The 25,269-nt window shown below is 41.2% G+C and overlaps 2 protein-coding genes across 2 annotated transcripts in view; one reads left to right on the forward strand and one right to left on the reverse strand.

The window, feature by feature from the left end:
* tafa5a (TAFA chemokine like family member 5a) overlaps positions 1–25,269 on the forward strand; it is a 103,350-nt gene that overhangs the window by 70,365 nt on the left and 7,716 nt on the right. The window contains exon 3 of the mRNA XM_080492435.1: positions 16,205–16,332. Within this exon, the coding sequence (XP_080348561.1) occupies positions 16,205–16,332 (128 nt within the window). The remainder of the gene's footprint in view (positions 1–16,204; positions 16,333–25,269) is intronic.
* LOC308127407 (uncharacterized protein) overlaps positions 1–25,269 on the reverse strand; it is a 246,529-nt gene that overhangs the window by 25,610 nt on the left and 195,650 nt on the right. The window lies entirely within an intron of this gene.

Here is a 25,269-nt window from a genome sequence, read left to right on the forward strand (position 1 = left end):
TTCATTTGGAAGCAGCCTTTTCAAATGATACTATCTGGTGTGCGCCGTATTTTCACAAAGCTCATGTTTAATCCAACCATACCTGAAGAGTGAGAAAACGCCCATGCTGTTTTGTTTTTTGTTTTGTTTTTTTTTTAAACTGTGCAGCCTTCCAGTTATCACTTTCTCTCTGATTCCACCTGCCGCGCGGAGACAATGACAGAGGCCACATGAGGTAAAAATGCATCAAAAAATGGGAAAGTTCCAGTGTTAATCTAAAGTTGGCAGTTTAATATAAGGGGGGAGAAAAAAAGAAGAGGGAAAAAAAGATAGAATCGAGCTTAGAGGCAGATTGGGCAGATTTTGATCTGTAACTCAGCACTTTTCTGGCAAGGAGTGAGCGTGGGGGTGTGGAGGTGGACGGATTGTGTAGGAGTGAGAAGTAGATTGCTTCCTGATGGAGCAGCCTTGCCAGGTTCGGGAGGAAATGACATCAGACGACAGCAGAGGGAAGAAGGGAGGAGCGGAGGATGGCGGAGGGTGAAAAAAAAAAAAGGAGGGATGGGACGGAAAAGAGGGGAGGATGGATGCGGGGCTCAGCCAAGCAGTACTCTAAATACATAACTAATGTTCCTTGCGGTGCAACTGGAGTCCCGGCTCATTTATTGTCTCAATAAAGCTTGTCTGACGGCCTCTGCATCGGTTATCAGTCACAGAACCGTCTTAACTGGGTCAGGACCGCTGGGGTGGGGGCGGAGAGGGAGGTGGGGGTGGTGGTGGAGGGTGAGGAATCAGTTCAACCTCTCTCTCTCTCTCTCTCTCTCTCTCCCTCTGGTTGTCTCCTCGTCTTTGGAGCGGCGGTGGTGGCGGAAAAGCACAGCTGGGGCCCCGTTATCGCTCACACTTAATGGCAAGAGGTCTCGGGGAAAACTCGGAGTACCAGGACAGATATATTTGGACCGTTTATCCTTTGAAATGCACAAATGCGGCCGCGTGAAGGGCACCTGGTGCACGCCCGAGTCAAAGCCGTGCGTCTGGAAACTTGGATTTGGGTTTTAATATTTCACGCAATGTTTTTTTTGTGCCTTAAAGCGACACGCGAATAGGCGGTTTCTCTAACCCCCCCTATATTTTTGTTAAATTCTCAAACAAAGGTGTTTTTTGGGGGGGGGGGGGGGTTATAATGAGTGAAAGTGAAGCGGGGGGGGGGGGAATGTGATAAAGTAGGATAATGAAACCTGATTAGAGCTTGTTACTGATGGAAGAAAAGTGCAGTTTTTAAAAGAGAAAAAAAATATATTAATCACAGAAACAACATGGAAAAGTCCTTGAGCAAAAGGAGTATGCTTGAGAATATTAAGGTAATTTTAAAAAGGAAAAAAAACAAAAAACTGTATACAGTAGATGCACTCTTTAAATATCAGTGGACTTATTCAGCAGAGCAGATGCTCCTCAACAATCCATTAGAAGAAATAGTAAAATGTCTTACTAAAAAAAACACTCTGCCTACACAATGGCACACTGTAGTATTAATTTGAGAGATGTACGCACTAATTGTGGTGCAACAACAGAATATCTTTGCTTTCAAACTTTTCATTACTCACTGTAATACGCTTTTCTTTTTGCAGCCTGAGCTCCAGTCTGGCTTTTCTTCTCCTGATAACATTGACATTTATTGCTCCTACTGTTATTCCCCCTAAAACCAGGCTTACGATTATTGCCTGGAACCTTTTGAGCTTCCTTTATCTTTACCGAGAGGCTGTTTTGGCTTCAAACATTGCATATTCCATTACTTTTTCAGATTGTTTTCGTGCTCTAATTATTAAATTATCATATGCTGAACAAAACTGAATAGACAATGAGTGCTTTGCTGGTGGAAATAAGAAGAATAAGAAAAAAAACCTGAAGGCAAAGACGTTTCCAGCATGTTTCCAGCTCTTGCTGCCCAGCAAGCCACCTGGGGGACACCACAAGGCTCAGAACGAGGCTTCAAACGTTTAAGGGTTAGCTAAACGTTTTATTGTATGCATTTAAAACACAATTTTAAGACAATATTTGATTTTTATGAGATGATTTATCATTTGATCACATTACTGAGCTTAATCAATGCATAGTTCAGGGGGAGAATCAGTGGGACATGTCAAGGTGAGCAATCCGAAAGACATGAACATTGGAAATCAAGTGATTTAATTATAGTCATGATGTTGCTTTTAATAAAAAATTTGTTGTATTGTGTAACATTTTAAATCCTTAAACAATTTGTGTGACCACAGCACTTGAATAAAAACACCTGATTACATCTCATTGCTGGTTTGAATACAAAAGCTTGTGTTGATGGATGCACAAAGATGCTCAGAAAGAGAAAGAAACTGACCTAAAAACAAATATATATATATATATATATATATATATATAACAAGAAGTGCAGTAACCAGCTTCGAGGAAAACCCAATAGTCTTTTAAAAGCTGCCCTACACATAACTGCAATGATTATGCTTTTATCTGCTTTGGGGACTCGACTGAGTTGAATTATCATTCAAGCAGTATTGCTGTTTTGCTTAATTGGAATTTGTTTAGCGGGCTTTGTAAGGGAGCAAACAGGGAATAAACAGATTTATGGGGAGCTCTGCCAAGTAAAAGGTTATGCATAATTTAAGGAGGATTAGTTTGGATGTAGAGGTCAATAAGGCTAAATAGACAAGAATCATCAACATCCAGGAAAAGAGAAGGGGAGTCTTGAGGGCCTGGGCCTCCACCAGCTGTACAAACTCTTTATTAACAGACTCTACGGCGCGCTTGTACGCATCAGTACACATTAACACACATAGGTACACCTTGCTCATGAGTGCACACATGAACCACTGACAGAAGGCGTACTATATATATATATATATATATATATGTGTGTGTGTTGCTAATTATATTAGAGTGTTTATTTCTGTGCTGGGCCCCGAGCCATTGTTCTACTTTAGTCTAAGTATGTCACTGTGTCATTTATCATCAACCTCAGTGTAGTCACCTTCATTACTCTGCCGCATCGCGATCAGGGCTGTCATCAAACGCCGTCATTTCTACGCTCAGCCATTCTAATGCTTTGCGTGTTGGTTTGTCACACGTCCTAAGGCTTTGTATTGTTTATGAGTTGTTCATTCAGCTGTTGTTAATGACAGTGTAAGTATTCAGTGATTTTTTCTTTCTTCTTTGTCCCCCCCCCCCCCCCCCCCCCCCCCCACTTAGCGTTATGTCGCCTCTGAGAGACACTAACACAGCGTAGCCATATGACGCAAGGCACCGAGTCTTACACAACGACATTTTCAAGTGTAAACGGGAAACTTTCATTGTGTTTTGGGTGTCCCTTCAAATGTCATTAACGCTCTTATACAATAGTTCTCCTGCAGATCTGTGTTTGGTTTCATTACCAAAACAACAGTGCCAACTTGTTGCTAACTACATCAGCATCAGCGTCTCTGCCCTCTCTGTGTAAACGGGCATCGTGTTCAAAACGTTGCTGTGTAAATGTGAAACTTTTCTCAAACGAAAACACAAAGACGATGCGTTTTTCACTTGAAACGTCGTGTAAACGGGGCTCAAGAAAACATCTATAAAACCTGTATCAAGTAATAACATCCAATACAATCACTCATGCTCAGACTCATGAAACTTTTAAGAAAAGCCACAGCCTTCCATCTTTGTATATTCATATTTTGCAAGTTCTATTTTAAGATGTGTTCACAAATTATTCCAGTCTATACAAGGTAGTATTTATTAAATGGTCTGAACATTAGGTAAAATCATCCACTTGAGAAAGTATAACGAGGAATTTAATGATAAAGTATAAAAGCATGGTGAGAACTGACTTATAATGGCTTTCATGTAAAAGAAATAGTAAGAGCGAGAGTATTTTTTTTTGCATTCACCTACAATGTTTGGAAACCAAACAAGCCCTACTAATATCTCCACTCATTGAACAACTGCTCCAACCTGCTTTCATTGAACTCTTACTATTAACAGCTCCACTAACACCTCTGAAAAATGGACTTGGCGTCACATGACTTCTTGAAGTTGATGCCGAATGTGGGTTTTATGCGTATCTGGTGTGTAGGCGTACGTGCATGTACTTGTGACAGCCTGTCACACTGTGAGCGTCGTTGCACATAAGAACACTACGTCAACCAGACGAAGTGTGCATTTTACTGCTCGTGCTCCATCAAGGTCTCGACCCACCGAGTCCTCGGTGATCTTTGGAGTCCTCTTGTGTCGCTATTTGCAGATGACTACATCTTGTTGCGATCGTTGAGAAAACTACCAACCGAGCTCTGGTCCTTGGATGAGTTCTGTCAATTTCTTGTCGACATTTAGTGTTTGGAGAGCTTAGAGTGGGGCTATTCTTAGAGGGGGCAACATATTCTATGACGAATAAGCCAAATTTGACACATTTTCCATAGGCTACTGAATACGTTGCTTGTGTTCAGGAGCTGTTTCCAGGTGTGTATGTTAGAGGATTATAGCTGATATCCTGGCGTCTCTTTAGACACCAGTGTTAGAAGATCGCTTTCCCACAGACTCCTGTTCACTGTGACATTTCCTCCTCTGGCTCACAGCGCCTTTGGGCCCTCCTTTTTGTTTGTGTCTGCTGGATGTACGTGGCGTGCACACGCGTGCGTCCCACAAACCCGGGCTTGCTGCTGGCGTTCAGCTGTGAGGAAATGTCAGAGCACATCTGTGAAAGGACGATATGAGCGGTACCTGGTGGCCAGCGTGCACTCACGCACACAACCGTGCAGGCGCACTGCAGAAAACAAGCCCCGAGCAACGGCACGCCACGCAACCTGCCAGTTATACGCCACAATGGCACCTAGCATAAATAGTATGCAGGAAAAGGAGAATGTAGCTGCAAGCAACAATGTGGCAAGAAGCATTCAGCTCAGATGTTTGGACATGAGGGAACAAAGAAAGTTTCATCATGCTACAATTTCAGTTTTTCCATGATCAAACATGCTGTGGGAAGGATATATATTCTTCCCAATAAAAGAGGCGGTGTAGATGTGCTTGTTGGAATCCTTTTAAAATTGAAAGTTGAAACGAAAAATATGTTTTTTGTTTTTTTTACAATTTCTCATAAATATATTATGCATGAAATACACAATGTATTAGATTTGTTTCAGATTTTAAGCTACTGCACCACATCAAATCGTTGATATTGAACATGAGTCTGTATTGTAACGTCCAGCGGGGAAAAAAAATGTTGATATTGATAAAATAGTGAATTGTTATTGTCTGGTTGGATGGATGAATGAGTGGATAAAAGATGAGATTCACAAGAAACTATTCATGCCGCAATCTAATAGTCTGCTATTGTTAATCATAGTTCTTCTTTTTAATCATTCAAATAAAATAAAAAAAAAAGCAAAAAAGTCTTGATTCAAGTTGGCAAGATATTGTTTTTTCATGTCAAATTTCCAAATATTGTCTCTATCAGTATTGTAGTAAGAGTGGGGAAAAATATTCTTATTTCACTCTTTATCACACACACACACACACACACACACACACACACACACACACACACACACACACACACACACACACACACACACACACACACACACACACACACACACGCATGCACAGATACATGGTCGAAGTCTGCAAATGTCAGTCAGCATGCTATCTCATTATTTCTGCCTCTTGAAGTTTCATGAGAGCAGAGGAGCTATTTAGGACACAATTCACAAAACAAAAGTGAAAAAAAAAGTGAAAAAAAACCTCAAGATTCTTCTATTTTTTTTTCTTCTTTTTTCTAAGGGCTTGACAGCTTTTAGTGTGCAGATACTCATCAAGGCCGCCAAACGGGTGGAATAATCTTATGAAAATCAGGCAAGGCAATAGACTGGAAAGGAACAAGCGTAAGAGGGAAAAGGAGGTGAGGAAAGAAAACACAGAAGAGGACATGAGATGAAGTGGGGGGAAAAGGGAAGGAGAGCGGAAATTGAAGGCACACAACTCAAAAAGAGAAAATAATGGCTGTGAGGAGGGGACACACGAGAAAAAGAAGAAGGAAAAAAAAATAAAAAAAAACAGACAAGGGGAAAATTAGCCGAGAGGAGATCAGCTGTGAGCAGAGGAGAGGGGGTAGAGGAGAGATGGTGGCTAATTACAAAGCGCGGGGATTTATTTCTTTGCGTTGGGTTTTTCTCTCACATTCCACTGAGCCTCCTCCTAATGCCTGCTCGGCTCGATGCAGGTTTAGAGAACATCTGCCTACCGCGGCAGGTCAGATAGTACAGTTAATTATCCAGATAGCAGATCCACTGTTAAAGGAGACATGGGAGGGGATTTCCATGATGAAAGCAAATCTTGGAGTCTTAATGGCACTCAGTTGGGCCTTTTCAAGTCGTCTTTTGTTTGACTTTGTTGCCTGACATGTCAGCAAAGAGATTAGTGTGTGTGTGTGTGTGTGCATGCGCCAGCAGTGGAGAGTGATTCTAAAGTGCCAGATCACCAACAACATTAAAGGGCGCGCACTCATTCGAACGTGCGCTTATGCACACGTGCTTATGTTGCAGCGGAGAGAGTTTCACAGTGAGAAGAGCCACATGGGGAGATAATTCATCACACATTCACTGCAGAACGAAGACAGTGAATTTGCTTAAAAGGCTATTTGACTCGCCGTCACTGGGCGCGAGAAGGCCTGAGTTGAGTGCTGATGTATTAGGAAAGCAGAGGTGGGCAATGAATTGAGCACAGACAAAATGTGTGTGTGTGTGTGTCTATAATACTGATTTGCTCCTGCCAGTCACACAGCGTGGCACACACACTAGTGGATGACATGAGCTCAATGTTGAAAGGGTCAAACATTGAGCTAAAATAAACTAATGGGAGCAAATGTTCTCATTTGTAATGACTGCACTCAGTTCCAAATTAGCTGCTTATGTAGTCATCACTTATGGACCTGGATAAAATCTGAGTCTTGGTTGTGAGGATAAAGATGGAACAAAAAAAAAAAATAAAAGGAATGAAAGACACAAACCACAGTGGGACAGCTGGAGCTGTGGCTCTTATCTGCCACTTACTGTATGTATGTACTGGGGACCTTCTCCATGGACCAGCGATAGGCTTATCAGACTTTTGTCTTCAGCTAACATGTACCATGTTATTCAGCTGATAAGGAAAGGGTAATAAATATGTATTGTGTAAATATTCAGTGGCATTGTAGCCATAATAAACTCGTCATTAATCTCACACAATTGGAATTTTTATCCGTTTTTAATGTCAATGTTGATTGCCATTAAAAACATATAAACACATTTTTACCTCTCATTTACTTTTTATTTCAAATGAGACCTAAGCCCAGGTTACATTTTGAAAAGGCTTTTCTTCAATGTGTTATTTGAATAAGTAATGTAAAGTGCTCAGATTTGCATTCATTATATTCTTAATTGTTTACCTTTTGCTGTATGGTGGTGCTGGAAGTTTATTTCTCTTGACTGAACCGGCTTAAACGGATCAATCATGTTCTGTCTGATCTAATCTTTAATCTGGCAGCAAATTACAACTATGGATTTTCTGTTTTTTTCTTTTATCTATTTGGTATTTAAAAATTCCATAATAATCTTCTGAAACTTCACTGTGGAAGATCTGCATTTTTATTGTAGTGTATTAGGGAAATAAAAGCACAAATGAGTCGAGATTTCTTCATCAGTTTGAAAGCTCTTAGCAGTGATATTGCAGCGTTACCGTCACTAGAATGAGGATCACTGTGGCTGTGTATGTGCATGATTCAGACTGCATTGCAACGCCACCGGCTGCAATGGCTGTACAATATATGCACACATGTTTTATTCACCAAAGTTCAGATATCTTGAAAAGGCCACTGTTATTAAAGAAGCGCAGCCAGAGCCATATCTGGAGCCCAGCATCAGCTGCCCTTGACACGCTGCTGATTCTACGACCCGCTCGGGCCATATCTGATCTGTACACTTTGTAATTATCTTTCCCTATCGTCTTATCTCGGTGCCATATCAGGAAGAGTGCTGAACTGCATCTATTATACACCTTTTTCTGGTCTGTCCTTTAGGTGTTCTGTTTTCTTACCATTGTTCTTCATTTTCTCCTCTCACTTCTTTTTCTCTCTCTCTCGCCCAAACACAGATGCACTCCAGCCCATCTTTCTCTTGCCATCACAGGCCTGGCATGGCATTAGACAGAATTTATTAGGCCAAGATGCTGGCTGTTGACACGAGTGTGATCCACCATTTGGTGGGAAGATAAGTGTCCCATGGAGGGTTTAATAATGTTCTCTCCTTCTCAGCTCCTTATCTCCCGCTGATGAAACCAGGGCTGATACCTTCCTTTACAGAGACATAGCTTTCAACCAGAGAACGTGTGTGTGTGCGTGTGTGTATGTGTGCATGTGTGTGTGAGTTTATTTCAGCCGGCTCCTGCCTTTCCCGGGCCTGCATGTGTGGGATGTTTTTTTGATTTCATATCACCCTCAAATCTAATAAGTTTCAACATAAGCCAGTGCCCTCACACCAGCAGCACAGCAGTGATATGGTCAAATAGTAACAGATAGTGCCACTGTGAGCCAAGATGTTGCTGGGAGATGAGTTTAGTTAGTGGCGCGAGACCAAATGTGACGGATCGGGGCCGAGTCTTAACATGTCTTCACGGTTTCTTATTACTCCAATGATGAATCACTGCTATTGGACCAGTCAGCTGTGGGAATAATGTCCACCCTCCTTTTATAGTAATTACAGTTCTTTACAATCAGAGTGCGAGCATATGCAGATGTGTTTTCCATCACACTGTCGGCAATGAAGCCCCAAGCAATGTAAACAAACCTATCAGTCATATGACACGCTCTGAAAACTGCAGTCTATCCAATTCAGAATGCAGTCAAGCAGCAGATGATGGCTTCACTTGTTTTTTTTTTCTAAAATATTTCATACACCACTACTGCGCTTCTCCATGTCTCAGGATTCCTTAAATGTGAATATTAAAGCGGCATGTTTCTCAAACTGTGGCTCAGGACACATACAAGCTTTATGTGTTGTAAAAGTATTATTTACTCATGTTATTTATCTCAAACGTGCTAAAAATGGAAGGGTTTTGTGAAATACTGTGTGCACAGATGGACACTGGGGGGGAAACTGATGCTGCTGAAGTAGTTGGAGAAGTTCCCCACAATTCTGACACTTTGGGTATTTTGCAGTGAAACTGGGTCACTGTTGGATTGCTCTGGCTGTGAATCCGCGTTAACTACAGATGAAACCAACTCCGGAAGAGAGGACCAAACTTTTTACCACCGTCGTCAGATATCACACACCGAAGTATGGCTTACCGGTGTCAAAATTGAACTCATGAAAACACATTTTAGTGTTTTACAATCGTGAAATTAAGCTCCGCTAAACACGTCAAGGGGGAAAATGGATCACAAGCACTCATTCACTTTGACTTGATATTTTTCTTTGTACACCTGGGAGCCTTGTGTTATTGTTCACCGTCTCGCTCCTAGTCCGAGGTTTGAGCAAGATCTACATCATACTGAAGGGAAATTAGAAAGTTTTAGGAATGTTTCACTCATTTTAAATTTTTTTAAAAATGTTTTCAGTGGCTCTGAAGCAAATAACTTTCAAAAAAAAAAAAAAAGAATTGAAATGATGACCTGAAGACTTTAACCTAATTTGTTGAAAACCATGTTGATGATCAGGCATTTATTACTGGCTACACCTGCTTTTTCAGTGATGATGAAGATGGACATTTGGTTAAAGTTGTTAATTTTCTTCTCTTCTGAAATGAAAAAAAAAACAACAAAAAAAAACGGGTAGAAATCCAGAGCAAAAAAGTGGGATGAACTTAATCAGGAGGTGATCAAATAGGAAATAATGCACACTGAGTGAGCTCAGTATATATCAGCAATCCCCTTCAGGTGTGCGGCACAAATCACAAAGGTTCAGCCACAAACATTTCTCCAACCCGAGCCACCAACCCTCTCTGCTCTTCCCCCTCCACCGTTAAAGCAATGAACTTTTAAAACTTTCTTTAAAATGACAACCTGAAGAATTTGGCCTAATTTGTTGAAAGCCATGAGGCATTACTGGCTTTCGTGGGCGATCACTTAACACCAGGTAGTTTCAGTAACTTTGCTGAAACGGCTGCACTGTACAAATATACCAATTACTACACTTTATAACTTGCTTTTTAGATTTTTAAGACATTTTCAGCCAGTAGTCGTTGACATCTGGGATGCTATTGTGCTTTCTGTCGCTGTTTCAGCATCTTGAGTGGATTCGCCTCCACCATCTAACAAGCAACACTTTTTATTAAGAACATGTAAAGCATATATGAGTGTGCCAGCACTAAAAAACTTTTTTGCTTTACTTATTTTGATGTTTTTCTTTTTTACCTGCAGACTGTTAAATAGTACCATGCTAACCTTTAAATCTTAACTGGAAGTTAAACATTAAAGTTTCCCTTTATTGTAACGCAACGTGTATGTAATGAAAAAGTCTATATTTTTATTAAGACCAGACAATTACGCCCAAAAATGACTACAATCTCAACATAAAGCCAATTTTTCCATGATGCCTTCTTCTACAAAATACAGTGAAAATTCCCAACAAACGTCCCCGTTATGCACGTTTTCACAAACTCACCCTGACGGCATGGCTTTGCGGCTAATGCTACTTTGCTCGCTTTCATGGCAACCTCATCAATATCTCATCTCGGGTCCCAGTGTTGTGCTTTGTCTGCTACTCTTTAGAAATTTGTAAATAAATAAATAAATAAATAAAATTCTTTGAATTTCCGTGGTGGTTTGGCGGGCCAGATTGGAGCCTCTTGCCGGCCTGTTTTGGCCCACGGGCCTTGTGTTTGACACCCCTGATCTAAATGAGCTATAAAACTTTACTGTGGATCTGAAATGTCTGCGCGTTTCCACTATTAAATCACATTACGTCATTCATCTGACACTGTTGTGATAGCTTATCTCCCAAATGTCATCACTGATGGAGCTGTTTTATACTTCTTGCTGTCAAAAATGACATTTGTGGCAGATACAGGGAAGACCACTCATATGCGCGCCTGCTCTCACACACACACACACACACACACACACACACACACACACACACACACACACACCCACACACACACACACACACACGCACACACGCCAGTATTCAGTCGCTACTTGCTGATGTTTACCCGGCATCGTGATACATCTTCATCAGCTGAGGGTCACCCCACTGGATGGTAATTCTGAAGCGAAACAAAGCCCGTTAGTGAGTTGTATAAGTGACCTTGCTGACAACATTCATTAGGTAAATCTGTGGTAACGGATTAAATAACTAAAGGGGAAAACAGAGAAATACTCTTGAAAACACTGCGCAGACCTCAAGCTATCACAACTTGACAAGCATTTTTATTACGTTCACTTTAATGAATGGCGTGTTTTCATTATGTTCTATATATTTTTTCAATCTGTTGTCTTGCTTCCTTTTTTCATTTACAAATCCTGCTTTACACCCTTTTCTCTTGACCACATTTAATACTACTGAGGTAGCGCTGGTTGGAGTTGAAGAGTTAAAACCCTTTTCCTTTGGATTTCCATAAAATTGAATATTTCCTTTTGGCTCTGGCCTATCTCACATGTCTTGTGAGAACAAATTCCCACAAAAGCCTGAGTACAAATCAGAAAAAAGGAAACTGCTGTAAAACTGTTGCAAGAAGATGGGAAAAAAAAGGAGGTCCAGTGGAGTCAGAACAAAACAGTCACAATAGATGGAATATAGACTCTTTTTTTTTTTAAACTTCAGGAGTCTAACTTTTGGGATGAAGAAAACAATCTGGCTGAAAGAGATTTGTTGTCGCGCTTCACTGTGACATTACTATCCATTCAATTCTAAAGAGAGTTTAGTAAATCTTTCGAGTAGCATTGTGAAAAACAAAATAGTGTGGTCAATTTGAAGTCAGCTCATTGAACCTCAAACAATAAAAACAAAGGGGTGGGCAGCTAATCGCGCTCGTTTTGAAGGGGAACAGAATCGCACACGTGCCTTCTGAAGCTTAAAGCAATATGTGGTACAATATAATTTCCCTTTTCTGTAAAACCATTACAATTTGTCCCTGCTGATGTGGGATTATGTGACTACTTGTTGGCTGGAAAACGGTTGTGAGTCACACAGTAGTGGAGCAGAGCCAGGATGTTCTGTTTCCATTTGTTTCCAGTATACATGATGAGACATGTTAGCAGTCTGCCGCCTGTAGCTCTGTATTTAACAGATAGGAACTTCGAATTGACTGCTTACCCGAATTGTTTTTGAGGTTTAAAAAGCTTGTGCAATAGCGTTGAAACACAATTTCTTTCTATGGAATGTCATCTTTTCTGACGTGTCTGTAACTGCTAACATTTGCTCATAGATAGAGGCCATCTATTCAACATTTTGTAGGTTCATGGTTTGTTTTTCTGATTCAAATTAAAAGCACTTTGAACGTTTGCTTTGACAAACAGACCAACAGGGTGCTCAGCGCAGCATCCTAACAGTGAGGAACGTTTATGTGTGCATCTCTGGCAAAATAGATGTTCTACAATTCAATTAAAGGTCCCGTGTTAGGTTTTTTTTTAGTAGTAATATATGCCTGCAGAAGTGAAGAAAATCTCTGATTTCCCTCACTTGCTGGCTCCACCTTTGTAGCGAATGTGTGCTCAAGCAGTGGTTTTCCCTTCATGACATCATATGGGGAAATAACCACTCCCTCTGGTAGTCGATACTTGTGAAACACTTACATTTACTGAATAATTATATCGTGGCAAAAACGTTTGTTTTGGATAGTTCATGAATCTATATTGGCTTGAATACCTGGTAAAGGATGCACAAAAGTGTATTTAAAATTAAATACTTTTCTTATTCTGCATATTTTCCTATTACTACAGTGGTTAAAGTTCACATACTTTACACTGTCCCTTTGTTTGGTAGTATTGTCAGATGTAGAGGGCAAAGTCAAAGCGGCACAGAGAGGCAAACTGGGCCTAAAAAGGTACTTAGCATATCTTGAAGTAAACAGCTTGTGGACTGTTTAATAGGCAAACCGCAACGATAACTTTTGAAATGCATCTTACCAGAAAACACCAAGGGAAGGCGGTAATTTACGCACACTGACAACTTTCAATAGTTTTCATATGTTTGAGCTGCTTGAAATTGCCTTCCTCCCCTTGTGTAACTTTGTCCCCAAAGTGAGGAAATATACAAGTTAAATAGACTTTATATTGTTTGCCGCCAGCCTTGAGGCAACGTACAGTGTCACTGAGTATTTCAACCTCGGATAGCATGTCAGCAGGAACTGCACTCAACAATAATAATGCTTTACATCGTTGTCAGTTTCACGCTCGCGTTTACCCATACAGTGCTCGAGAAGGTATACATATTTCATGGATTGATCGCCATATAGATATTGTTTATGGCAAGCAGATATTAGCATTGAGTGTCGAGCCCACTGATGATCTACATGCAAGGTTTTGACAGCTACTGAAGGTGCCCTTAGAGCAAATTCATACGTAGATATGGAGGTGAGCACAATTTCCACATGTTTTATAAGACAGCCAGAAAGGCCGTGAAAGATATGATGTATGTATACCACATAATTCATGCCGGATTTCACTGATATCCATTAAAGGATGCTATTTTCCATCCATAAATGTGTATGGATATGAACATATATTCATGTATCCTTTTTTGTTTATCGTGTTTATCATGTAATGGTCAAGAAACTTATCCAGATGCACTTTGTTTCCACTCCCTATCCTATCTTCGCTCACCTCTTTGTCTTCCTCCATCTCTCTGCTTTGCATGTACTGGCAGACATGTCGGCTTCTTGGATTTTATCTTTTAATACTTTTTTTTTTTTTTTTTTTCATACAAAACTTCTTGATTTGTGAAGATTGCACGTCAACTTGGGACACCATGCTGTGATTAGATACCTAATCTTTAGAGGGGCTTTGTATTACACCAAGAAGCACATCATGTTCCCGCTTTTATACTATAATGGGCCTTAAATTCACTTTTCACGTATTTTCTGTCGTTTTCCCCAGCAGCCACGATCTTCCCCGCCGCACTTTTCGTTGCACACAATTATATTTGTTTACCAAAAATTATGTTTGTTTACAGTGAAATCTCCTCAGGGGGGTTTTAATGTCGCAGAAGTGGCTTGAATATTGTTTTCACGGTTTGAGTAATACCTTCATTCCAGCTGTTATTATGTAATCTAGTGCACAGGCTGGGCTTTAATGCAAATTTGTGATCCTTTGACACTTGCTGTTAATGATCAGTCTGCTCCGGATTTGCTTTTCACAGTCACCTGCAGACATCACATCTCATTTTCTATACCTGACTGGTTATTGCTCTAATGGAGTGCATTGGTGTATTGGTATTGGTGGATTAGTCCCCTGGCAGCACTGTGAGAAGACCCTGGTTTGATTCTGGGGTCTTTCCATCTGGAGTTTGCCCAATCTTCCTGATTTCTCCAGGTGCACCTGTGTCGTCCAACAATCCCAATAAATGACTGTCAGGGAAAGCTGGGACTTTAAATTGCTTGTAGGTATGAATATCTCTGTGTTATTGGCTTTTACCCAGAGTTTCCAGCTTCCCGCTATCCTGAGATGACTAAGCAGATATAGAAAAGACATAATTTTTCATGAACTGGAAAAAAAATGAAGGTTTCAGCCAATTATCTGTTACTTTTATTCTTCTGTTTATCTACTTGTCTTCCTCCAATGCAGCTACTGTATGTAGATGCTGACTTTACATTTTTACTGAAATATGTTGAACGGAGCACAGGGGTAAACATTTTTTTTTTAACAAAGTTGTATCTTTTTGTCAAATCGTGCCTCTTTATGTGTGATAATGCAACTACTATATTAATATGATAACTATAGTTTTGAGCTCTGGTTCATTTCCATATGCACAGTACCTATAGCCAGCTGCATCAAATCTGCTCCAGTCCAAGTCGTATTTTCTATATGTATAATATTGTGCTATACTATATTACAGTTGTTGGGTTGGAATCCACACATCAAAAAAAATCTTGCATGGGAGAACATGCAAAATTCCACACAGTATGGCCTGGTCAGTACCTGCGCCCTTCTTGCTATGAGGAAAGAACACTAATTATCTTTAGTTTTATCCCACAATTCTATTTTATCATGACTGAAGAAAGAGCAAATTATACCAGGAAATAGCATCTGCTGTAATTCTGCAGCACCCCACCAGGCGAGTCCCTTGAAACCCATCTACACAATTAAGATTATTGCAAAAACCCCAGTAAAGGAAGCAGGAGTGGAATGGTTCAAATGGCTGGTTTCACCCTCCCCAGCATCAAAATCGACACAGAAGCTGAAAACATGACTCAAACAGAGAAATGACACTGCAGCTGCAGAAATGGCTTCTTTGACTTGACAGGGAACCGTTTGATCGTCACCATATTTATCGGCATTGTCATATCACTGTCTATAAATGCAGCCAGTGCGAGTGGCATGCGGAAGCCTGAGGGGCTTCTTCTGGGATATGCAGAAACTCTCCAACTGAAATGTGGAACTTCAGTATAGTATGGCAGGTTGAGACGAGCAGAAAAGTACAGATTACTACATGCAGTTATGACAAAATTGTGTCGATCGTCCCAGATTTTTCAAACTGTATTCCACTTCTTCTTCTTCTTCTCCCATCCTGTTGGGAGGAGCTCATGCTCAGCTCGTACAAAACTCTTCATGCTGCTTGAAATGTTGCAGATGACAACAAAGCAGCTAAATCTTCTCAATAACATTTGTGATGTTTGATCATATTTACCTGAGTGATCACAGCTCTCTTCACTTCTCTCCATCTGTCTGATTCCCCCTCATCTCTCAGCGTCATCCTCTGCTCTCCCACCTCTCAATTGTCTATTTACTCCATTGCTCTTCATCTACCTGCAACTCTCGTCTCTCTTTCCAACCTCTCCATCTTTTTTCATTCCATTCATATGTATTTCTGCGTATTTTTTCTGTCCTCCACATGTGTCTTTTTCAGGCATTTTTTAATCTCTGTATATCTCCATCAGTCATCAAACAATCCGCTCTGTTTTATTAATCGTGACATCTCTGCTCTTATATCTGCCATTCCTCCTCATCTGGTTATTTCTCCCTTTTTCTTTGCCTTTCTAATCTTTCCCTTTCTCTCCCGTGTCTCCGCAGCTGGCATTGTTCGGAAAAAGCAGTGGTGCGAGATGGTGCCATGTTTGGAGGATGAAGGCTGTGACCTGTTAGTCAATAAATCTGGCTGGACTTGTACACAGCCTGGAGGCCGAGTCAAAACCACCACGGTGAGTTCAGGCTCTCTTCGAGCCCCCTGCGGGGTGAATGCGCCACTCACTCGCCGACACGTGTGCAATGAAAAACAACACCAGGCTACATTTTTGGGCAGTGGATTAATTAAACGTTAAAGAGTAAAATCAGGGCTTCTTTAAATGATATTTGCATTAAATTTCGTTAGATTAGATGGTTTAGTGGGAGGCTGCAAGCAAAAATGAATTCACACAATAAAGCCAACAACAACCTTGTGTGGTATTGTCCTTAAAATTTGTCAAACTTAATAAAAACCTACAAACACACACACACAAAAAAAAAAGAAAAAAGTCTAGACATACTCCACTTAGTCTTTATTTCATTTTGGCCTTAAGAATCTAACAATCATAAGAATCTAACTCATTACATTACAAAAGCAACGTGTTTGTTTGACTTCATACGAAAACATGTCAGATGTAAGTTTGTGTTTAATCTTTTCTTCGTGTCTCCACCAAAAGAGTTCTATCTTCATCTTCATCTATCGTCATCAATATGATGGAATGTGAGGAGAAATTTGTAAAAAAAAATACAACAAAAAAACAAAAACATATATCCTATAAATGTACCTGAATAGGAAAAAGCAAAGATGACCTTAAAATCTGAAATATTACTTATACATTGTTAAAAAGTAGAATTTTAGAACATTTAAAACAACTATGATGAAATATTAAAGCTTTATTTATTTATTTTAAATCTTAGATCAACTCTCTTTTTGGAATTATCTTGTGAAAACACAATTGTGTGCGTGTGTGCGTGTGTTTTTCTTCTTTTCATGTGAAAATATTGACATGTTCAGAGAGGGAAAAAAACTAATAGCTATACTATCCCCAACTTACCCAATATGTACTATTTATTCTGCTGACGATCAATCAGTTACTCCCTACAAGTAAACATCTCTTTTTATGTTTGTGAAACCGTCACTTGTATTAACCCCGAGCATCATCTGGAGTTACGGTGAAAGGACCCGAGCAGCTGAAGGTAACAGTGATCAATATTAAAGCTGCGGATGTTTGAATAATTCAAGAGTGATCAAGTTACACCCATAATGGTTGAATGTCAAGACTTCCTGTTTCCATATTTATTCACAGAGAGTTCAGTGTTGTTGTTTTTTTCTGAGGCAATTATTGACTTTCCGATTCAAAACTAAGTTGCCTCATGGCGTGTTGGAAATGAGTTTTTTTTTTTTAAATGTGCACATTTGTGTAATTTGATTACTTGTACAGTAAATCTTCTTTTTTCTTTTTTCTAATTGTCTATATATTTTACAATCTGGAAACATATATTTTCATCCCATTTATAGTGAATTAACGTGATACCTGCCAGCAACTTATTGTCATTTACGAATTAATTCCGTACATTGTTGGAATTTGTGCCTATTTTGGTCGTCGTGTTGTGAAAACATGATTTCCAGTGCTCCATTAAGCTCCCACTCCAGCTAAATACTCTCTGCACTCGCCCTGGCTTTCACACGGTCGGCCACAAGTGCACTGACAACCGCAGAAAAACCAGTGACATTCACTTCGCAATCCCCTTAAAACATCTCCCGCCCTCCTGATCTTCAGCTCATCGCCACAGAACCGAACACACTTTGTTTACTTCGCCGCAATCAGCTTGTATTAGGGCCGCTCCTAATGTTAATGACGGCAGCAGATGGGTGGCCATGGATCGTACTGGCTAAGAAGCCGCCCAGTCATTCACTTGTCCCATCTTCCGCATCTCTATATCTCTATTCAACGTACCCCGGCCCCTCCTCAACGCCGCCCTCCCGCTGTTTCCCCCCCTCCGCGCCCACTTTACAAGTCACATAAACACTGCTGCTCCTCCACTTCTATGCACAGTCTATACTGCCGCAATTAAAAGGGCCTGTGTGGAGTAACATGTTACACAACATGCACGACACACGCACACACAACACAGCTGCCCTGTGAATGTCAATGGGTGAGCACCGAGGACCGGTGGGGCATCATTAATGCATCTGTCATGATTTAGTCATCAGCTGACTAAGTTGTTTATGCATCCCCGCTGAAAGACAAACACACACACGAGCACACTGCGGAAAGACACACTGAATGCTGAGCCGAGGTGATACGCTCTGCGATCACTCAGCTTCTGCCCCTGTGCTCTCACTGTCGTGTGAGTCATGCGTGTCCCTCAGTGCTCTGACACAAACCCCTAATATTAACCTGGTTGTGGAGGCCCGAGTTGACAGTGGCTACATGCGCCACCTCAGACCTAATTTGTTATCGGGGCAGACAAATAGCCAACACCCATGCTCATGAGGGAGCATACAGTATGTTGTAGCTGGATCCATTTATTATATTTGACACGGTATGGAGCTTTCATGTGCGTTGCAAAGTGTCAGGTATGCAAATACGGTGCCCGCCGTGGTTTTCAATGATAATAGATCCAATGTACGTGTGTCCTCACATGCACACACTCTCACTCATGACTACGTGTGGGTTTGTGAGTGTTCTCATATTCATAGCTGCGAATGCGCCTCCCTGTTTCCTGTCCGGTACGCCTCGGCCTACATGTTACATTTCACATCCCGCCTTTGACGTCAGTCAAAAGTGGCTCTCGCCAGCTCACGCTGACAATATGCAGGATGTGACAGGTATTTCTTGCCTGCTTCATTGGCTACTTTAAACTGGGTGACAGCTCGTCAAATGGCTGGACGGCTATGCGCACTCATCTGTGGCGGTCCGCGTGTACTCATGTGTGTTTAAGCCGTCAAGGAGTCTAATAACTGGCAACAAGCAGACTCGGGTCATTGTTTAAAATTCTTTCTCAAAATGTTCATTTACATGATGGATTGTCCGGCCCAATGTGAGTGCTCTCTTCAGTCTCGGGGTGAGGCCGAGGAAACTCAGGAAGATTTAGAATATTACTTCACAGCTGGTGCATATAACCTGAAATTGCCCGCAGGCGTTAAAGGTTAAAGCCGATTCTGCCAAGTAAAAGTGACATAAATCTCTTGTTATCTGCAGGCCCAAGGGAGAATCGCCCTCCAAAAACAAAACAAACAATTTACTCCCCAGCCTCCCTCTGGTTAACTTTGAACAAATGGCCCCTTCCCTAAGGCTTTTCAAGGTTAAACCCAAACTACAGCCACCCCAATATTGCCTAAGGATGACTGCTGGCTATGCACAGTCCAATGAGCATGTCCGACCTGTCTGTCAGGTGTTTGTGCGAAAACATCAATGCAGACAAACAGACATATCCCTCGGGGCGCTTGACTAAGCCAAGTCAATCTGACTCAGCCCCGTAGCCCCATAAAGGGCTATTTTGGACAAATGTCAGGAGGCAGTTTGCGTGTATTGGTCAAATGTTTGAGAGTTTGTGTTTTCTCTGTCAAACAGAGAGAGATTGTTGTTCGGGATGACACCGCTGACCTCCCATCTACCTTTACTTGGCAACAAGGCTCGCTGTGAGTTGCGAGACAGATTAGTTGCCTGCTACGTGTCCTCCCTCCAACCTACAGCATGTCACTCATCGCCGCGGTAGATGCTTGATGCGCTTTTGGCTAAAAATGTCTTCCTCGTCTGCTTGTTTTTTCTCCGCTCGCTTCCTTTTCATTTATATTCAAGGTACTTTTCTTTTCGCTTTCTCCTTCTCTTCCTCTTCTGCCACAACTTCTTTCCTCCTTGTCTCTCTCTTACTCTCTCTCCTTCTCTCCGGGCATCTATTTATCTTCGTCTGACCCTTCTCTTTGAAGACTACACAGTTGTTCCTGTCAATAACAAAACACAGTATGGATTTCTCCAAGGCCAGCTACAGAGGAGAAATATATGAAGATTGATATGTGCATTGCTTATTGTTGACAGTGACGTTTTGAGTGGGGTTACTTTTAGCAGCAGCGCACAACAACCGCAGCTACAAAGTACACATGTCAAGTTGAGGTGGGATTGCAAAGCTATCGCACGTCATTTATTTCAGCATCAAGCTCCTCTCTGATGCAGTGACAAGTTTCTCCTCTGAAGGATTGACCAAATAGAAAATTAAAGTCCTGAAATGAGCCTTATCAATCTCCCAAGGTTTTAAATGTAACAGTAAATGATAAATGCATGGGGGTAGGACAATGCAACAGTCGTTGCTTCACAGTTGGTTGGAATCCGGGTCCAAGGGTTTTCCTGTACAGTCTCGTGTTCTCCCTTTGTGTTTGTTGTTGTATGCTGGGTAGATTTGGTATCTGTAGACTGCCTGTAGGTGTGTATGTGTGTGTGTGATTGTCTTTCTCTGTGTTTGGTGATCTGTGCGTGGTGTAACCTTAGCCAGCTGGGATTGGCTCAAGAGTCACGCGGACCTGACGCAAGAGCAACATTGACTTCAAATCTAGAAAAACAAGCTTAGTGTAAAGTGTTTGTGCTAATTTTCTTTTGGACTATAATTTTATTTTATTTTTTTAGAAAATAGATAAATAAAAAAATTAAAAGATGGATGGATGGATGGGCATGTTTAAAATATAAGTGGATGACCAGTCAAACCCTCTCTTGCAGCAGTATATCAGCCATGCTCCTCAGGTAGTATCAGACCTGACCTCTCTTCCTCACAGAACTGTGCACGTCTTGACATATTTTATTGTCTCTCTTGGGGGCTCCTAATGAGAAGAAGAAGTGGTGAATGCCTGAAGTCTTTGAGACTTTTAACCTCTATGAGCTCTATGCAAATCAACAATTGCTGATGGAAGGCACAGTTCCAGTCAGCAGGTGTGTCTTTTGAAACAGACTGAAAAATACTTTGAGCAACTCTCCTGTGTTAATCATAGATGGATTAGGTAGATGAATTAAAGTAACTGGCTGAGGAACTTGAGCTTTGCAATTATCCATTATTGAAGCAATTAGCCAATGTCTCTATGTACTTTATTATCATCAAGAAAGTTGAGTCACAGTATTTGTACACAAGGAGAACATGCAAACTCCACACAGAAAGGCCCAGCCAGTATTTGAACCCATGACCATCTCACTGTGACACGAGAGCGATTAAACACTACACCACCCTGAAGTCAAACATTGGTGGACACACTGATGGATACTTAAATCAACATCTACGAAACTCACACAGCTTTGTTTTTGTTTTATATAAGATATGGTCTGCTGGAAATAATCAGACGGTTTTACCCAGTATGTGCAGTCTAAACATCATGCTTGTTTAAGCATCAGACAGTCCTACCAGTGTGACCTGCATATGTGTTAAAATAGAAAGGTTGACAGATACAGGTAGGCTGGGTATCAAATTGCTGCATCACTGTAAGCTGTAATTTAAAAAAAAAGAAAAAGAAAACAAACTACATCTGAATGAACTGATTTCACCCCCAAATCTGTATGTAGGAATGTCTCAGAATATAACAATGACTAATACATCTACATTTAGCTTCTCATGCCAACAAACAGGAAACCAATTTCTTTAACTCAGAGATTAAATCTGTATAATGTTGTTCCTGGGAAGATCATATGAAAGAATCGACTGATAAAAACATTTTTTTGCAGCAGTGGGATCCTGCGATATTTCCTGCCCTCCACGACGCTAAATAACTTTATCTACATTTTATCACAGTCAAACGCTGCTTTTGCTGCCTTTGCACGGTGTTCTCTCTTTTCGCAAAACGATATGTCTTCTCAGCAGTCATCGCCTATACCTCCTTTTCTCAGTGAAAAGGCGTGCTGCTGTCTCTCTCCGGAGATGAGGATGCTCTGCGTTGTGCCCTCCACCATTTTAGACTGGCAGATGAAAAAGCGCCAAGGAGCCATCTCTCTCTGCGTGCGTCGACGCGGGGGAGCTCGGTGAGAAAGAGGCAGAGCGAAGTGCTGCTGTTAAGAGGAGAAAAGCAAAAATCACCCCGGGTTATCTGGCGGCTTTTGTGACAGACTGATAAGACGAACAATTCAAAACAAGGAGAGAAACGCTGCACGAGAGGAGAGGGAGCGAGAGAGGAGAGTGTGACTGAAAGACAGTGGAAAGAGAATTGAGCCGGTTAGATGTAAAGCTCGGTGAAACACCGAGTCATTTTCAGTTGCTTCACGTCAGGCAGTTGCTCTTGTCAAGTCGTTCACTGAGTGCCCGCTAAATTAATGGAAACGGGCATTCCTTTCAGAAGTCACCGTTCTTTCACCAAGTTATAATTACACACCAAGACAAACCTGTCAAGGGTTGTTTTTTTTTCTTTACTATTTACCCAGCAACCAATGAAGTACAGCCCATATTTTCAATCGACGAGCACACAGTGTGTCGCTAAAGAGAACCTCTGTTGTCATGGAGAGTGCTAAGAACCTTGTCTGACCTGTGATAATACAACAGACTGAAATGTTCAGACATTGAAGAAAACAGCTATTTAATATATGGAGGATAGTTCCAAAACAACTGAATGGCAAAATCGAAAAATTAAAAAAAAAAATCTTAAATGTCAAACTGGATCTTAATCAAATGCTCCATTCGGTGGACCCTGATTGGAGTATTTAGGCTGTGAATAGAGTGCTACGAGTAGAAGTGGCACCTACTGAGAGAAAGACTGTGATTACTGTGATCAAGACATTTTCACCGCTGAGAGCGGAGAGAGCGGAGACAAACAGAAGAGAAGAGGAGAGAATCTCTACTGAGTAAAAGATAATATTGGATCTTATGAGCTCACATGCATGTATGTTTGATGAACAGTGTAGGTGCTACATGTCCTCGTGTGCATTTGTGTGCGTGCATAGAGTTGGAGCCTGTTTTCATCCTCACATAGATGTCCTTTCTCTACAAGGGGGACAGTTTGCACCAGACAATCCCCGGGCCAGTCTGTGCCTCTCTGTGAGCTTCCAGAGTATTTACGCGTTTATACTTCTGCCAGTGACAGCATGTGTTCAGCCGAGTATGAAAAAGCTCCTTCGATCGGGGTCTGTAAGCGAGTGCTGAGGGCCTCCCCCAGCATTCTCCCATCCCTCCCCCATCTTTCCTTTCCCTTTCTTCCCCTCCTTGCCGTCTTCGGGATCCAGCTCCGGCTGAGCCTGATGGGGTCCCCCAGCGCTCCCACCAACACTTTGTCCTCCCCCCAACCCCTCCCCCAGTGGTTCTGGGTCGGTACCGGCTTTGGTAATTGATCCCTCTGGGCCCTCCAGGCACATCCAACAGTGGGTTGGACAGAATCACCACTAAGAAGACAGCTGCTTGGCCACCCCAAACAGGCAAAGAGAAAAGGGAGGAAGAGAAAGAAACCCTGTTGCTGCTAACCATTAGACCCGTCTGCCAGCTTCCTCCTGCAGAGAGCCAAGTCAGCACATTGCCTTGGCTTGGAAAATACTAAGTCTACCATTTTGGGAAGTGTGGAAAGATGTTGGGACTGTTTGCGGCGAGGGAGGCGGGTGAAACCGACTTGAAGGATGAGAGAGGCTGTCTTCCAAAGTTCTTATTAACAGCCTTAGTGCTTGCTTGATTTATCGGCTAAGTGAGTGTTCTTGTTAAACTTAAAGTCTCTGCAGCCAGTGCAGGAGGCCCCTACCTGCCCGAGTGTCAACACAGAGCTCAGCTCCAAAAGTTCCATGTGGCCAAAAATGGTAATTGAATTCATAACGCAGGGACTGATGGCCGGCTTTCTTTTTGCACTGTGAGTGGCTCCAAGTTACAAGAGCTGCGTGTTTATTCCAACAAGCAGGGAACAGCAAATACACGCAGGCAAGGACGAAACATGCACACCACACACACGTGCACGCACGCACGCACACAAGTGTAAATGCGGTGTATTACTTCTGTTCTCAGAACAGCATGTTTCTCCTAAATGTCTGCTTTCCAGGCCCTGAAGATGAAAAGCGGCCCTGTTTTATGCGTCCTGATAATGCATCTGCTGAGGAGCATAGTAGATTTCCACTCGTATATCCAGCTAAATGTTTTTGAAAAACATTTTCTCCATCACTCATCAATCTACGGCATCTTACCTGAAGCATTTTCAAGTTCATTGTTTCGGAGGTACCATTTTAGAAACAGTGTCGTGACGGGAACATGTACAGTCACAAAAAGGATGTCGTCAACATGTTTACCATCCAAATGTAGCATTTTAACTGGGTTTAAATCCATTAAAATGGAGTTTGATAGAAATGTGGCAACTTAAGAGGAGGCAAAGTTTTTTCTGATAAATTGATTATTTTGTCTTTAAGAACTGCAAGGAAATAAGACGTCAATTCAAAGTCTCCAAAATGAATGGGACATGTTGTCAGGTGATATTGTCTTGAAAAAAATGTCAGTTTGACTTGCTTTTTCACCCTCCAAAAGAAATATTTGGCCTTTCACAATTTGGATTTGTCTTGTTTTATTTTGTGGTCTGCTTTAGTTCATTTTTGTGGATATTACTTGGAAAAACAAGCTCACAAGGAGTTTTTGTTTTGTTCAGTTTTGCAGGGTGTTTTTTGGTTATTTTATCATTTTTTGAATGCAACTTGGGAAATGGACTCACAATAGCTATTCACAGTTGTATAAGTCCATTAGACATGGCTTGCTTTGTTCCATTTATTTTCTTTTTTTTTTGTGGGGTAATTTAAGAATTTTTTTTGTAATCCAAAGTTAAAGCTAGGTAAAATAGGGACACAGGGAGTACACCAGCTTTTCGATTGTTCATTTCATTTGTTTTGTTTTGCTCTGGGAATATTTGATTTGTATTTTTTATGGTAAAGTGCAAATCATGTGACAACAATAACGTGAAGCCAGATCACACAAAATCTTTCCAGTAATCATTGTGAGATAGAAATTAATCCTTAAAATGGTGGTGGAGTTTTCCCGACTGACAGAAGCATCAAGCAGATGTTTTCTTCTCTGCCATTAGTTAGCAGAGATCTCAAATTGATTTATATTGTTTACTTCTAGAGAATTGGCATATACATAGTGTTGGGCTAACAGCAGGTGGTACAAAATTTTATCATATCTCTGCCGCAGTGAAAAGTCAACAAGTC

Source organism: Lipophrys pholis (genome assembly GCF_963383615.2).
Source record: "Lipophrys pholis genome assembly, chromosome: 22".
Classification (NCBI taxonomy): Eukaryota; Metazoa; Chordata; class Actinopteri; order Blenniiformes; family Blenniidae; genus Lipophrys; species Lipophrys pholis.